Raw genomic sequence first — 17,528 nt, 5'->3', positions numbered from 1 at the left:
GACAGCAATGAATTATCAATATAGTTAAAGTGCACAATAGACCTAATAATGCCTGAAAGTATTGTCGACGTATAATTTAAGTGCGATACAGACAAGATTTGAAATCTAGGTCTGAAAGCCTTCACTATACTGTGTGTGATGAAAATTGATAACATAAAAATTCATCTAAAGTAAAACATAAGAACCAGGCGCAAAAAAGGGTGTCAGTTTACGAAGCAGGATTCTAGATGACTCATCACTTTACGCGGATGAGTCTTGGGGATTTCATCATGTAAGATGTCTCTTTCATATTCACGTACATTCCAGTGACTCAATAAAAACCAGACAATTCGATTGCGTGGTACCGAACTACATGCGATGCGAGGGTCAACGAGGGAGAGCAGTTTATGTCTGGAGATTGGCGAATCTTACTAGTTTTCACCGTTTCAACTTCATTTCCATTTTTCAGAGAGATAATCGAGAGTAGGTGTGAGGAATTGTTTAGACTGATATAAACCTTTTTTTCTTTTATTATCTATATGCACATAGAACATAAAACAACTCCACGAAAAACCAGGGAAATCAGGCATAAGGACTGCTTTTGTGCTCGATGGGCTGTCATCGCTTGTCTTATAATAATTTATGGTGTCATTGATTGATTGATTGATTGATTGATTGATTGATTGATTGATTGATTGATTGATCAATTTTGTCTTCTTTCTCTCCACCAGACTTCTCATATTATACAGGCATCTACTCAACATGATTGACATCCGAGTATTAGTCCAGGTCGGGCTTCTTCTCATTGGTATTCACCTCGGGGGTAAGGACCAGATGCATCGTTTTAGAAGACACGGTTTATTTATTTCTTTTTCGTTACTGCATACTTTCCGTCGGTTTGGTACGTGTTTCTGTATACAACCAGAATACCTGAATCAGCAGGGTGTGAAAGTTTTCTTGTAAAGTGACAATTGGATAACGATTAGCCAAAATTCAAGAGCAGACATTTCTAGTCAAACCCATCAATACAGTTTGATGCTTCACTGGGTGTGAACAATCACATGTACATATCATATTTTGTCAACTTTGTTGTTTCTTGTCCATTTATTGTTGCTTTCATCTCAATATCTTTATCTATGCCAACGGCATTATTTAGTGATTGCCTTGAAAAAAATTGAGCCATCTGGAAGGGTTGAAAGACATTATAAACATTTTGTCATGTTCGATTCTAATGGGATCTGTCAACATATCTCCCTACATTTCTTTTGCAGCTGGCATAACGTTGAACCTAGCGGTACCATCGCCTCTACGGGCAGGCCGTGAAGTCACCGCAGTGTGTACAGGAAATGATGCCCCCAGCTCGGGTGTGAGTTGGTACTTGAATGGCATCCAAATCACTGAAGGGTTCACCACTAGCAGTGCCATCGCCCAAAATATAGTACAACCAATATCTTATAGAGGTGTTAGAGAGGACGATGTTTTTACTGGGAACGGCATTTCAATTGATCATTTTGGGGACATTTGAGCAGACATGCAAACCAACTTAGTAGTACAATTTGTGTCTGTAAACATATAGGAGCACGCTGGAAACCACTGTTTTTGTGCTGCCGTTTTGATGCCACTTTCTGCTCGCCGCTACATCGAGATCAATGTGTTGGGATGGCGCCGAGGCAGAAAAACAAATAAATATTTGCTGAAGTTTCACTGAATTGTGCCTTTACAAATCATGAGAGTGAAAGTCATATACATACAGCTTACGTACCGATACATATGTGCAAATATCCATGAATATGTATGTATGAAATTATATAATTATACTTGTATATACATAAATTTATTCATGATATTTGTAATTCTTCTGTTCATAAATGATGGTGACTCAAATACATTGCACAGAGATGAAGACGACGTGTCTAAGTCTCCCTGTTAGTATTCACTGTCAGTCTACGTTCATCAATTCAACTAAGATAAAGATCAAAAGAAAAACTGAATAGCAATGACTGCACAAATGGCTGCTTTGAAAGTGGGAGTATGCGTCTGTGTGTGTTTGGAAAAAAAACAGTGATTGGTGAACACTTTTGAGAAATACACAAAAAAAGAGACTTTGAACTTTCCTTTCTCTCACTTACTAGCATCTTACTGTAACATTCAATCATTCTGATAAAAACAGAAAGTAAAATTTTAGGGAAAATGACGCAACATAAATCAGAGAGAGCAAACGCTTCAGAATTGAAACCTGGAAGCTCTGACGGAAGTAACCTTTCACCTAGTGAGATACCCTCGATGAATTTCCCCACATTTATTCAACGTATAGTTCGTTTTTCCCACTTAAAATGACATTTGAAGAAGGACAAATAATCCATCAACTCATACGCACATAACTAAGGCGAAGATTTAACGGAATTCAAGAAATATTGAGTGTAAGACTCGTCTTCCATGAATCAGAGCTGAAATGAGTGAAAGGGAAGAAATTTGACAGACTGTCAGCGGACACTCTAAGGATATAGAGGGGACACGAACATGAGATAAAAAGTCACGAAATAACATTTTTTGCAAGAAACTACACGAGGAGGATTTTTGAAGTCCTGCTGTACTCTTATAGTATTGTTGATTTTTGCAGATCAAAAAATATGAATAATGTATATCAGAACAATCTGCTTTCCTTTCACGCCCACAACCACAAGGAGGTTATACATACTCTTTACGTAAGTTGATCGGATATGAACTTTCACCGACATCAAGACAGCGAAACAAAACAGTCTGACATGTAATCTTCAGAAATGCTGTCCCCGATTGGCTTACAGGGCAACCTGGCCCTCAAGAATCGCTCTTCAAAACCTGCAGCCTATTTTGTCACTGTCATATTCATAAACATGATAAATCTGCTTTTTTTAAGGCATAGTGGTGAATAATTTCAAATGAGACATAAGGCAGGTTATGAGGCTTTCATAACGGACCCTTTATGCTGTGTGATTAGACTGACCGCGAAGATATTCAAAGAAACAGATACATGTCAATAACCCTATGCTCAGACTACCTTGACTGTAGACTAGCTTAGGACGCCATACCTCACCTTGAAAAACTGACCAAATGTTGAACGAAATGACTATCAATGGTGTTTGGAGACATTCGGTTTCTGCCCTTTACTTATAAAGGTTACAATTATCATTCTTGTACCAGCCGAGACTAGTATTCTTGAAGTTACAAAAACTGATCCATTCAGAGTCTGAAGTCCTTGAAATAATAAAACCAGTAATGGTACAGATGCTATACTTGGTGTGTACCATATATGCAATGTATAGCAACCTTAATAAATGTTACAATTGTTGAAATGAGCATAGAGATGCAGATGTTATTCACATTTACGGCAAAATAGAAATGCACTGGAGGTTGAAATCGGAAATGAACTTTCACCTACAATAACGAGTAATCACGGAATGGGCTTTTTAATACCCCTTAGGGGTAGATTTCTCTTTATCTAAAGAAGGTGTCTGGTGGCAGAATACTTGTTCATCATACCTCAGTTGATATAAGTCATTCAAGTATGACGTTTGGGGTTTACGAGTAACTTTGTCATCCTCTTACACAGAAAGTGCTGGCAGAGTGATGTGTGCCATGATATAACGTCCCCGTTACGACTGCACGAGATAGAATGGCCGCATTACACTCACTCTTGCTGAATTATACAATCTTATGTCTTTGTCATATAAAAATGAAACTGAATATATAACTGACAAAGCTTGGTGATAAAAGCAAAGAAAGTTCGTAAGACAAATTATACAATTAAATCGTCTTGTGAGATTAATTTTCTGCTATTTCAATACATAAGAAATGTTTTATGTTTGACCTCCTGTTTCACGTAAGTCTTGTAAATTTGCCAAAATACAGCCAATATCACTAGTAATGAAATTGATTAACTACATGAAAAGCATTACGACAGCTTTGCTGACCATTAGCTGATTTTCCCAGGCAGGTTTGAATTCTTGGCCGACGGAAATGACAGTCCAATTTTTCCACCGAGTTCATTTTAGTATATGATGCTATTGATTATTGTTGCTTCTCTTTAAATAAATAAGCTATGAGGATAAATCGCTCACTTTTTCCTTTATCCACACTCTCTAAGAAATCTCAATTCAAGGTCGACAAAAAGACTATGCCTTGTTGAATGGATATCCAGCATCAATGACTGACAAAGGCAGACCAAGTCCAAGGGTTCAGCGGCCACACTACATTACTGCACCTGTAGCATTTGCTCGAGTACATGCCCCGGCTATGCGGGTGAGTACGTGCGGCTTGATATCTTGACAACGTTCCAAAACACACAGCAGACATGCAGGGCAAAGAGAAACAGACATTGATTATCCTTTTTCACCTAATTTTTATTAGATGAACTACAGTTTTGAAAAAAAATCAAGTTTTCATCGAATGTTTAAAGATATTTTCAGATTTAAATCATACACCAAATTAATTGTAAACATAGATACGTTTCATTGTGTTAGTTTATCAATTGATCATCTAGTTTTCCGATACAGACTTTTTGTAAGCGAATTTCAAGCTGAGAGATACATGGCAGAATGATGCATCACAATTATGCATGTGTTCATTCATCTTCTTCGTGGTTGATTGTTTGATGCTATGTTGTGGGTTGTCTGAATACGACTAGTCTGTGGCATATATTCCCCACTATGTTCTTCCAGTGCGGCTGGTTGGTGGATCATGCGAAAGAGAGGGCCGAGTTGAGATAAGGTGTGACGGGCAGTGGGGCACGGTTTGTGATGATTGTTGGGATATCAACAACGCGCACGTCGTCTGCAGAGATCTCGGCTACCAATCGGCCTCAGCTCATTATACGGGAGCCCACTTTGGACAGGGATCTGGACCAATTTGGCTTGACGATGTTATCTGTACTGGAACGGAAACCTCTCTTCAACAATGTCGTCGACCATACTGGGGATGTGAAGGCTGTAGCCATGGTGAAGACGCCGGAGTGAGGTGTGAGGGAAACCGTAAGTTTGAATCTTTAATTCGCAAAAGTTAACTTTCAGCCCTCATGATAAAGGTGTTACCATAATCAATAATACAAATTTCGTGAGAAGTCTATCTGACAACCTACGCAGGTGACGTTTTCCCTTTGTGTTTTGACATTTGCACAAGATATCCTTGATATAAAGACTAATAAATGAAGCAAGACGGTCAACAAGATCATGCAAAAACTTCAAAGCATACTTGTAATACATAATAATTTATATGAAGATATTTATCTTTACATATGATAGGCACAATAGTGTTTAATTGAAGGTAAAAGACCTAATTTAGATATCAAATCGTCAGATGCCAGGCTTCAAAGCGATATGTAATTGGCCTACTTCATTCCAAGGGATATTATATATATATACATGTATATATATATATATATATATATATGAAGAGTTTGTTCGCAAAAACCGATAAGTCCATATTTGCCAAATGGAGATATTTGCGATTAAAGGTCAAGAAAAATGAAAAGAATAATGAGAACATTTTTGCTTCTTTCGACCATAACTTAAAAAATGTACCTTTATATGTAATGACAAATATATCATTTAAAAGGTATTATTTTGTACTTTATGACAGAGACCGTACTTCAAAATTTTCAAAAATGGACTTATCGGTTTTTGCGAACAAACTCTTCATATGAAGAGTTTGTTTGCAAAAACCGATAAGTCCATATTTGCCAAATGGAGATATTTGCGATTAAAGGTCAAGAAAAATAAAGAGAATAATAACAACATTTTTGCTTCTTTTGACCATAACTTCAAAAATATACCTTTATATGTAGTGACCAATATATCATTTAAAAGGTATTACTTTGTACATTATGACAGAGATCGTACTTCAAAATCTTCAAAAATGGACTTATCGGTTTTTGCAAACAAACCCTTCATATATATATATATATATATATATATATACATGTTGATAAGGTAGTCCACGTGTTGGCAAGATAAAAAGATAAGTAACAAAGCTGCAACAAAGTTCATGCTGTATTCACCAACGGTTTATTTCTTCACACAAATTTTCGAGCGTCTCGCCGCCCTTTCTCAAGTGTTGATACTGAGAGAACAATAACAAAATTAAGCCATAACAATATATTGCAACCGTGTTACCAAGGATGCGCGCTTTAACGCATCAATGCTAGGCATCCTAACACCCAGCGCGCATCCTGGCAACAGTGCAATGTTACGTCATAATGAAATGACAATGAGTATAAAGCATACATGAAAAAACTTGGCACGACTGATACAGAAGTAATTCCTCTGAATACGCAGCTGCGGTGGTAATGTAAAAGCAGTGCATTATTTCTTTCAAAATTCAACATACACATAAATTAACTTTAATTCTAGTGTATAGATAATCTTTAAATAATCTGAAATTATCATGATTAATATAAACATTCGATTTTTAAAATCAAACTGAATCGTCACACTGATGGTTATGCAGAATATGTGCAAGCAGTTTACTATTCCTTTCAAACTTCAGCATACACATACATTTACTTCCAAATTCTGTTGAGTAGATAGTCTTTCAATCAGTTATGGTCAAATTTTGTGTGAAGAAATAAACCGTTGGTGAATACAGCATGAACTTTGTTGCAGCTTTGTTACTTATCTTTATATATATATATATATATATATATATATATATATATATATATAAATCAAATGAAATTCAGAAAACTGTACAGGTTATACGGCCAAATTTGGCTTTACATTATGTTCATTTTTCTTCCGATTTTATACGGGTAAAGTGATGACGGACGACAAATATTGATTAGATTTTCTCCCAAAAATTATCAATTCATATAAGCGTCATATCATGGTACATGGGAGTGGTTCTGACTGTGTGTGTGTGTGTGTGTGTGTGTGTGTGTGTGTGTTGTCAAAATTTCTTTGGGACGATGGCAATGACAATCTTTATTTCGGGCTTTTTGACACTGGTTGCATATTCCACTTGTATTCTCGAGTATATTTTAGATAGATATTCCCAATTGAGTAGGTATCTAGACAGCGTGGTATTGGTCACGATGTTTCTAGTGTCAGTGCCTGTGCTCTCTATTTGAGGCCTAGCCTGTTGACATCGTTGCCTAGTCCTTTTGAGGGGATCTAAAACCGCCACTTCCGTGCGTGATTACTTGTAAGCATGAATTCACAAAAAAAGCAATAAACAAACCCACAATTATATGTTGTTGTTGTTCTTTTTAATATTGGCATGCATATATATATATTATGTATAATGTATATGAATATGTATATATATATATATATATATATATATATATGAAGAGTATGTTTGCAAAAACCGATAAGTCCATTTTTGAAAATTTTGAAGTACGATCTCTGTCATAAAGTACAAAATAATACCTTTTAAATGATATATTGGTATATTGGTATTTTTTGAAGTTATGGTCAAAAGAAGCAAAAGAGCTCTTATTATTCTCTTTATTTTTCTTAACCTTTAATCGCAAATATCTCCATTTGGCAAATATGGACTTATCGGTTTTTGCAAACAAACTCTTCATATCCATATATATATATATATATATATGATAGTAAAATATACAATGTTGTTGTTTTATAGTTCTGGATATATTTGAAATGTATATCATTTGGTATCTTTAGATAGTCTGCGGTCTAATTTTTTTCTAAAACTCGTGGCTTCGTTTTAATGGGTTAATTAGATGCAATGATTTCATGCGCAATATCACACCATCCCGTACCATATCTAATAATATCTGCACCTGTTGGTAACACATACAGAAGAAAAAAATAACATGAATCTACAGCTTCAATCCATCATCCACATCCTTTTGTTGTTTAAAACAATGCAAAATACTCAGCAAAGAGTGATTGAAATAACATACAGCAAAATGAAATTTTACGTCTCAGGATGAACGAAAAAGAAGTGATATGAAAATGATTGTCCACCTTACTATTTGGAACTTCCTGTAATTACCAACAAAGTACTGGGTTCATGCAATGAGACGTAGTGCCGCGAGGCGATGGCATAGCCTTAGACGTAGTGCCGCGAGCCGATGGTATAGCATTGCCATGGCAAAGTGCATTGTTTCGTTTTTACGACATCATTCGTGTATAATATACTTTATATTGTATTGAAAAAATCCTTTATCAGACGAGTGTAAGAGAAATGAAAAAAAAAAAATGTTTCACTTTGGATTATGTCAACTTTTGCTTTTCTTTTCTTTGTGATGATGGAAATAAATAAACTATTGAATTGAATTGAATTGAATAGCCTAATTAGTGGGCGATTTGAAGGTGTTTCTACTTTTCAATAAGTTCCGGTACACATGCACGTATTGACCCGGCTTTGGAAGTGGGCTTGAACTTAAGTGTCGTGACTCAGACTCTACCTTGTACAAGGCTACCTTTTATTTCCTTCATCTATTTCTTTATCTCTTTATGATCAAGTTACAACCGAATTGAATTATTGACACAACAAATCATCAATGTTAGCTTGGTTCCTTTCTCTGGTTTAAGGAACCGCTAGAGTAGATACGTACAACGTTCGTAGCGAGCTGACATTAACTCCGACGGTAGCAGACCATGGGGGCGTCCTTCAGTGCCACCTTCTCAGCAGTGAACAGTCTAGAACGCTACAAGTCCAACGTAAGAAGCATAACATTATGTACATGTATATCCAATAATATCCTTCGGTATGTGTGCTTCCCTTTTTTACAGGTTGCCTTTTTTGAAGCTTGGTTTAGGAAAGAATTCACTCAATCAAAACTGTGTGCTTATTCGCAGTTACAATAACGAAGAAAAAAAAATCCAATCTGCTTATCACAGGTACAACTCTGAACATTCGTGAGGTTATAGTTCGGTATTCCAGAGATTTGTTATTCTTGAGGTTTGCTAATCAACAAAATAAAATATGGTACGTTACTCCGAGGGTTCGTTAATCGACAAAGCAAATAAGGGTTACTATTGAGAAAGTTGGTTAACCCGAAAAACAATTAGGGGCGTAATATCGAAGCTTCGTATGATGCGGGGTTTTTTTTTCCTGTTTTTCTTTCTTTCTTTGTTTATTTTCGGATTAACGAGCCGCCACAATAACGACTCTTACTTTATTTTTGTAGCTCTCTCTCTCTCTCTCTCTCTCTCTCTCACACACACACACACACATATGCATCAATATGATGGAAAACTCCATAGAATTAGTATGAAAGGATTGTCACATCAATGTAAAAGTTAGTGGGAAATTGTGAAAGTGTACAAATGTAAAAGTTGGTATACACTCATTGAGATCACAGTGATGTCCCGATGGACAGTGTGAGGTTTGTGATGCAAGGTCATACGAATGTAAGGCAACATACCCTGAAATAGACTTTAATCTTGGTTTATTTGAATATCAATCTGCCTTTAACCCTGATCACGTGACAGACCCTCCAGCAGATAATATCATCTCGATCAAGATCGTTGACAACGAGGACGGACAAGAAACTGATGGCCTCCAGATTACATGTCACGTCACCCCATGTGACCAACCATTTCCACTAATCGGGACATATGAGATTGCAATCGATGACGTCATTCAGTCATCTTCAAGCTCCCCTTCCGTGACCCTTGACCCTCTACCCAGTGGATGCGTAGAAATCTCATGCACCGGAATCAACGAGATTGGTAGGACGACCACTACGCGGACTCATTGTGTCAGAAGCTGTGGTAAGTAATTGTGTACAGTTATAGATCTTCTTGGGATATGCACCAAGTTTTTATGAAATCCGTGAACCGAAAGAAGGACCTCATCTCAGGGCAGAGAGAGACAGGAATGTATACAAAGGGTTCAGTGTCTGAATGTGAAATATATAAATGTATAACTTTACCTTATAAATAGGCTGTAATGGTTTGATCCACAGCAAATTGGATCGAAAATGACGAGAAGAATGCACGATATTCTCTCGACTTGGAAAATAGAAATCAAAGACACATTCGTATTACGAAAACTTACAATGATGATGGTGTATTATTGTTTCGTCAACTCGAGATAACTTAGATATTGTTAAAGATTATTTTAAATTAATATACACTTCTTGTGACCCCCCCCCCCCCCACACACACACACACCCCACAAGCAGAAAGTGAAAATTTGTTATCAAATGATATCCAGGGTGTTAAACTGTCTCAGAATGCAACAGAAAAATTTAAATGTTTGATCACACTCAATGAGTGTTTAGATAATCATAAAACCATGAAAAAAATAAAACACTTGGAATTTAAGGATTTCGTTTTAAACATTACACTTTTTTGTTTCAAGATGAAATACACTCCAAAATTTTGTTATTTCCATTAGAAAGACAAAGAAAAACGGCGCAACAGTGCCAAAATGATCGAAAATGGGACTAGAAATAAAAAAAAAATTATGAAAAATTGAAATTTCATACTTTTCTTGACCATTCATTTTATAAACATTCAAATCAGCAGGTTAATGATGTCATGCTCTCACAGTTGTCTATTCATTTCATTGCAGAAATGACAAAACTCTCTAAGCTGTAATACTAAACGTGCCTTAAAACCACTTAAATAAAGGAAAAGCATATGTTAGCTCAGATATATTTTCTTAATAAGGGAATATGCTATGGTCTGTATTGGCTAAATATGTATTTTTTTCTCGAACTTCATATACAACATACATGATAAATGGTGAGGATATTACATCTTCAACTCGCTCAATTTAAAGTGGCATTTAAGTCGATTTTCGTGATTTCACATCATGAAGTACATACATCAACAGATCCATGTATAAATTTATGGAATTTATTGTGATCCTTGAGCAGAGAAATAATACCCTTAAAAAAAAATCTGAAACAAATTACACTGAACAATGTTGATGACATAGGAGCCTCATTTTGTTTTTTTATAGAAATGTGGCAGAATAATTTCATTAACACTTGTTAAACAAGTTCACATGTGTAAAATGTATTCATGACACCTTCTTTGGCTCTGCTTCCTTGAGCCACAACTCATGCATTCTTATGGTGAGGCTGCCATGTCATCATCCGTGGTCATTGCTGTTTATTGTAAATATAATATATATATATATATATATATATATATATATATATATATATATAGTAATAACTATAAATTCTGAAACTCTGTACTCAGTACAACTAATTATAGTAGCTCAAAAGTAAAATTCTGAAAATTATCCAGAGGTCTCCTTTGATATTCGCAAGAACTGGTCAAGAAATAAAATTACTTCTATTACAAATGTTAATCCTTTAAAGATCTCTTGCACACTATTCTCCGTATAATTGTTACGGATGTCTTTATCTTCCCGTAGAGACCAGTGGCGAGCCTCCAGCAGCTGATGTCTTGTCGATCAAGACTTCGGAGTTCCTAGACAAAGACCGTCAGATGAATCTGCTAATCCTGTGCAGAGCGAACCTGAGCGACCAGTCGTACCCGTACCTCCATTCATATTCAATTGGAGTTGATGGGACCACCCTGTCCAACGCGAGCTGGACCTCGGCCGTCTTGAGACCACGCCCAAACAGGTGTATTAATGTCACGTGTTCCGCAACTAATGGCGTCGGAATTACTTCCGCTTCCGCGAGACACTGTCCGAGGGGTGAGTAACAGGAAATCCACCCCCCCCCCCCAAAAAAAAAAAAAAACAACAACAACAACAACAACAATAATAATGATAAGATAAATAGATAAATAAATAAATAATAAATATGCTTCAAGTTATCAAATTCCGTGAGAGACATACTTTCGTATTGGTAAACACTGTTTGCAATAATTGCTAGTAATCTGGAACTGTTTGGTTGAATCGGGATTGCGGGGAATCTCTGTGATATACTAAGCCCTATTCCTTTTCAGTACAGCGATGTTTCCCCTATATATCAATACAAATTTGACAAATGCGGAAAGATGTTTATGATTGAAAACGGGTGCATTTTACAAATTAAACCATGCAAACAATTCATTTATTGTTCCCTTTATAGATTATAATCTTTAACATTTAATCATATATAATATATGCATACATAGAGAGATATGTCAAACTACCAAATTTCAGGGGAAAAAATGCTTCGGTGGCCCAATCGGGCAACTGAGATTTACATTACCTTTGCCTTTATTTTAGACCCTAAATATATTTCTCGAGCCACAACAATTACAAATTAAATGATTTTAGTGGCTTGAATGGACCTCCTGAAAAAAAAAAAAAATGTTAGTGCCGAGCTTTGTATGTACATGATCAACTATAAATTAAATCAACAAACTATAAAATGTGTACTTACATCAAAACCTTTAAACTGTTTTTTTAATAAAATCAAATGCATCTTCGACCCCATCTTTCTCTATTCCTCAGACCCACCTGCGCCTAAAATCATCTCTATCAAGGTCGAGGAGGACGACGATGACTGGGGAACGAATCTCAATATCTCATGTCATGTGGATCCGATCGACCAACCGTTTCCACCGATCGGTGTGTTCGAAATCGCCGCTGATGAAGACATTCTATCAAGATCCAACGCCTCTTCAACGATCATGGAAGATCGCCCCCAGAGATGTATCGATATATCGTGTACCGGTACCAATCAATTTGGAGAAACTGTTTCCACGCGGAATTACTGTCCACTGAGAACAGGTAGATTGCTTATAATTTCGTATTATTATATAGACGGTAACAGCTCTTGATTACAATGTTTGTTTGTTTCGTCAATACCAACCTTCACGAACTCTTCGATCCTCAACTGCAGGTCTCTTACATATTCCGTTTTCTCGGAAATCTTGGGGGGAACGAGCTTTCGCTCACGCTGGACCAACACTGTGGAATTCACTTCCTCGTGAGCTGAAAGACTCAAGCTCTATAACATCTTTCAGGAGTGATTTAAAATCCTATTTGTTTAGCAGTGCATTTTGAAGACCAGTGTCTTTTGAAGACAGACTTTCATGTCTTTTTTTTCTGCTTCTTCATCTTCTTCTATTACGGTGATGTACTTGTATCTACAGTCTGTTTGCTTTGATGTACAATTGTAAAGCGCCTTGAGCATTTAATCAAGGTGGAGAACGGCGCTATAGAAATTGTATGTGTTATTATTTATTATTATTATTAACACTGCAGACTTAGAACAGGTATATGTTTCTTATAGGTTCTGGTATATAGACAATACAATACTGCCCAATGAAAACTGGTAGGTTTTCTTATTGGGTCTAATACTATAGAGGATAATAGCTTCATATCTCATGATCTCTTTGATGTCTGCTTTGTTTAAAGAGGTGCTTGTATATTTTCCTGTTTTAGTATTTTCTATTAGTATTAAAAAAATCGATGTGATAGTTGCTTACATAATGACACTGATTTATGTTTTGACACAATTTCGCGAAGAGAGTAGGCCTACTGTTGATGTCACTGTTGATTTGAGACAAATCAATTGTTTTGTTTTTACCCTCATAGTTCACGCGCCCCCAGCGAATAACATCCTCTCCATCGAGACCCAGGAGATCAATGGGGAAGGAAGCCAGGTCATTCTCGTCATCACGTGTCACATCAGTCTTCAAGAGCAGCCGTACCCACACCTCCACACATACACCATCGGAGTCGACAACATCACTCTCTCCTCGTCCAGCTGCGCCTCGGCTCTCTTCAGACCACGCCCAGGCAACAGGTGCATCAATGTCACTTGCTCTGGGACTAACGGGATTGGTTGGACCTACACCAGTGTTGAACACTGTCCAACTTTTGGCTCGGAGAAAGGTATTTAAAGTCAGAGAGAGATGCCGTGCTCAAAAAAGAAAAAAAAATAAGCTATAGCTTAAATAGAAGTAGTCATAAGCGAAGAGATGAATAACTTTTATATTGAAGAAATCATGGAATGTATCCATTACTCGAAGTCTATGACGTCATTTTCGTAATACATGTAGACAACTTCTAACTATCACTCAAATCAACGAGGAGTCCTTTTCTTCTTTTTGTTTTTGTTTGTTTGTTTGTTTGTTTGAACTTTTTTGGGGCGATGTTAATCATTCCTTTAATATTTTTATTTGTAATGTTGTAAGGACCTACGATTTACGTTTATAATACAATCTGAAGTATCATTGTCAATATTATTGTCAAAATAAGGTAGGAACGCATGAATTCTTTACAAATATACAACGTACGATGTTTATATTGAACTTGTGACATAAATTCTAAAGAAAACTAACCACATGCTGGGCTTTGCTATCATTCTAAGAAGTATCTAATACATTAAACTAGATTTCGAATTGATTTTATTGATCGCTTCAGTTTGCTGGAACAAGCAAACCTTTTAAGTTATCATTGACTCGTCTAAAATCTTAAAGAAATGAAAAACAATTATACACTTCTTGGCAATGGTGTCATTGATAGGAGCATAATCATGCAGTTAAGCTGCTTCCGGTTTGTTTGTTCTTTTCAAATTTAAACTCATAGCGATCAAATATAATTTATCAAATTGATGTGTACTCGCACTATTCAAGACGATTTGTTTCCCCCTACGCAACAACCACATTGAATGTTAATAGTACCAAGATGTGAATCATCGTGGAGAAGTTAAATGTTTACAGACATTTCATCCATTTTTTTTTTCCTGAAGGCGATACTACCAGCGGTATGTAAATGGACGAGATTTCTCACGTATTACAGATTGGACTCAGAGTGACATTTCACCATAAACGTCTTTGAATTTTCTTAATTTCTTTGTTGAAATAGTTTTTCACTTCCTGCATGTCTGGTCCTGCGTTACAGGTCCGATTGCTAGTCTTCGTCGAGGAATTCTTCAGCAGCCGTCGACCACGTACGCCCTGCTCGTGGCCGTGTTCTTCCTGTCGTTGTTGACCTGTGCGACAGTAATAGTCAAGAGGAGAGAGACCACTGTCTTTTGAAAATTAAATGCCTTGTAAAACATCCCACTCTTCTTTTCCTGACTTTACTGCTTCGACGAAGGAAAGCTGATCTTTGGTCGTCAATCGACGCTTCTTAAATTAAAACAGGGATAACCGTTTTTTTTTACTTTTTTCTTATAGTGGGATACTTTTTAGGTTTGCTTCATGTTCTTTTATTGAACGCTACATTTGCCTGTTATTCTAATCCTGCTTAAAATTTACATATTAATTCAGACAGGAAGTTTTGATTATTATATTGCAAATAATAGTTTTCATGCGATTGGCTTATTTTCATAAATGTATAACATTGTGACTTTCTTCCAAAGTTTCATGTTTAGATTGTTGAATCACTTGTCGTAACTAGCATATATTCCTGCCTTTGTGTTCTTTTAAATATCAATTTATCACTTGCTTAAAGACCGAAACAAGTAGGATTTCTCATTTTTTTCCAACCTATTTTATTTTTTCCATGCTTCGCAACGAAAACAAAAGGACAATAAATGACAAAAAACGTGAAAAGTAACAAAATGACTCTAGTTATTTTGCTTAAACCAATGTTAATTATTGTTTTTGACCTCTCAGAGTAATATCGATAAATAACACTAATATTTGACAGTCATGTCAAATATGCTTTAATAGAGGGGTGGCGCTAGGTTTTCAAAGTGAGGGGGACGACTTTACGGGAACAGGAACGTGGATTCGTTTTCAGAATGGGATTTGACATTTTGCTGTCACTTCCCTATACACACACACAAAAAAGAGTACTTACATCGACTGAGAAGCAGAGAGAGAGAGAAAAAACCTATATTTTATGAAGGGGGGGGGGGAATAAAAAGTCACACCATTTATGTTCTAGAGATAACTAATAATAAATAAACAGAGGGGGTTACAACCAAGCAGCAAAAACAAAAAACAAAAAATCCGACCCAATATTTCATGAAAAAGTGGAGGGGGGGGGGGGCGCAAAAAGTCACAGTGTTTATGTTCTGAAAAAAAAAAATGGAGGCTCCTTCCCCTCCCCCGTGCATCGGCCCTGGCTTAATACCTATTGGTAGTTGCAGTTTCATTGTCATGTTGATTAGTGAAAAAGTTATAGTTAAGTGTAATAGGAGTAAGACTTCATTTTAGTTAATCACTGCATGTCTCCAGTCTTGTTTCGTAACCGATGAACCAAATCATTCTCAGGTACTGTTTACCATTTGAGCAGCGATTGAAAATATGTTCGACTTATCACATTTCATGAATATGTGTAGGGCATCTGTATCACAAAACATTCTACCATATCAAAAATGTAATAGATCTTTTATAACTATTGTTCACATTTTGTATAATTAGCATTACTTAACATATGTTATCCTGATTGACTTTTATACATGAGTTATTTCTATCCCTAACTCACATTTCAGAACTATTTTGAAGCTCTAAAGCTGGTTTTTGTTTCATCCCCTAATGGTAAACAGTGCTTTTAACATTGTTGTATATCGTATACATGATGACCAAAGTATGTTACCCAGTAAAGAGTAGTTGCGATAAGGATTGAGAATGCCTCTCGTCTGGTTTCATTCCTGTGTTTTTATCGAGTCGGGAATGTCTCGTACTACTTTGTTTTGTGTGTGTGTGTGTGTATGTGTGTGTGTGTATGTGTGTGTGCGTATATGTGTGTGTACGCGCGTGTGTTTACAGTATTATGACATTATTTGCACAATACCGACGACCAGGAAAAAGAAGGATTAGAATAAGGCAGGTCTGTATTTTAATACTTTTTTTTTTTTACAATTACATTTCTGTCTATTCGCAAGTTACAGTCACAACTATGATAAGATTATGGTTGTGTCGGGAATGGTGACAAAAATTGCTGAAAATTACAATTTGGGAAGTTTCAAAAGTGACATGCACTACTTATCTGTAATGTCAAAATACAACACTATATCCTAAACTTAAATACATAAGTGCTTTCTGTGTTTGTTTTAAATCTTATTCTGTGATTTCTCGTCACTTGTGTTATCTTTGCGGTCATTCTTGCCTTGTTCTACACCGAATGTGAGTCCAGTATGAAGTTCTTTTTTTCCCTAATAAACAAAAGTATTTGTGTGTGTGTGTGTGTGTGTGTTGTAGTAATATGTGATCATGTGTCTGCTTTGATAGTTAATTCTGACCTGCATATCAAAGAAAAGTTGGATAAGATTTAAATTTTTTTGTTAACTTGTAAATCGTTCATACATGATACAGGACATGTGTCTCTTTCTTTATTTTCTACATGTTGCCTTTTATTTTCAGTCAATTTTAAAGGGCAATATCACAACCTAGAAAGGTAATAGACATGAAACTAAGTAATGTATTGATATATATATGCAAATTTACCCCAAAATTATGTATGACTAAATAAATGACACAAACTGACATAAAAGTCATCTTTATTTCATACTAATATTCATAACGTCATCATACACACTAAATACTATAAATCAGAAATGCTATATCAGAATATTTTAAGCATTTTAGATTCACACAAATAATGCCAAATTTTTCATGTTTATTGCGATGGATTGAGATTGATTAAAGTCGGCTTGTCCTCAATTCATTATGAATTTCAATCCAACGCGTAACAATGGCATACTTAGAGTAAAACAGAGATAT

At 36.0% G+C, this 17,528-nt stretch overlaps 1 protein-coding gene across 1 annotated transcript; it reads left to right on the top strand.

The window, feature by feature from the left end:
* Positions 1 to 741: 741 nt before the first annotated feature.
* LOC139712605 (uncharacterized) lies at positions 742 to 16,758 on the top strand. Its single transcript, XM_071624412.1, has 8 exons — positions 742 to 802; positions 1,251 to 1,343; positions 4,677 to 4,985; positions 9,417 to 9,698; positions 11,320 to 11,607; positions 12,355 to 12,633; positions 13,444 to 13,743; positions 14,755 to 16,758. The coding sequence occupies exons 1-8, from the start codon at positions 742 to 744 to the stop codon at positions 14,889 to 14,891; spliced, it is 1,749 nt and encodes a 582-aa protein (XP_071480513.1). The 3' UTR covers positions 14,892 to 16,758.
* The last annotated feature ends 770 nt before the right edge of the window (positions 16,759 to 17,528 follow it).

The sequence above is a fragment of the Diadema antillarum genome, unplaced genomic scaffold, assembly GCF_040938485.1.
Source record: "Diadema antillarum isolate AM-2024a unplaced genomic scaffold, OU_Dant_1.0 seq00001826_RagTag, whole genome shotgun sequence".
NCBI lineage: Eukaryota > Metazoa > Echinodermata > Echinoidea > Diadematoida > Diadematidae > Diadema > Diadema antillarum.
This window is presented reverse-complemented; position numbering and strand designations above follow the sequence as displayed.

Excerpts from the sequence above, each read along its gene's own strand:
- LOC139712605 (XM_071624412.1), top strand. The coding sequence starts at position 742 with ATGATTGACATCCGAGTATTAGTCCAGGTCGGGCTTCTTCTCATTGGT. Across the intron at positions 9,699-11,319 it reads TCATTGTGTCAGAAGCTGTG|AGACCAGTGGCGAGCCTCCA; the intron begins GTAAGTAATTGT and ends ATCTTCCCGTAG. Across the intron at positions 13,744-14,754 it reads AACTTTTGGCTCGGAGAAAG|GTCCGATTGCTAGTCTTCGT; the intron begins GTATTTAAAGTC and ends CCTGCGTTACAG.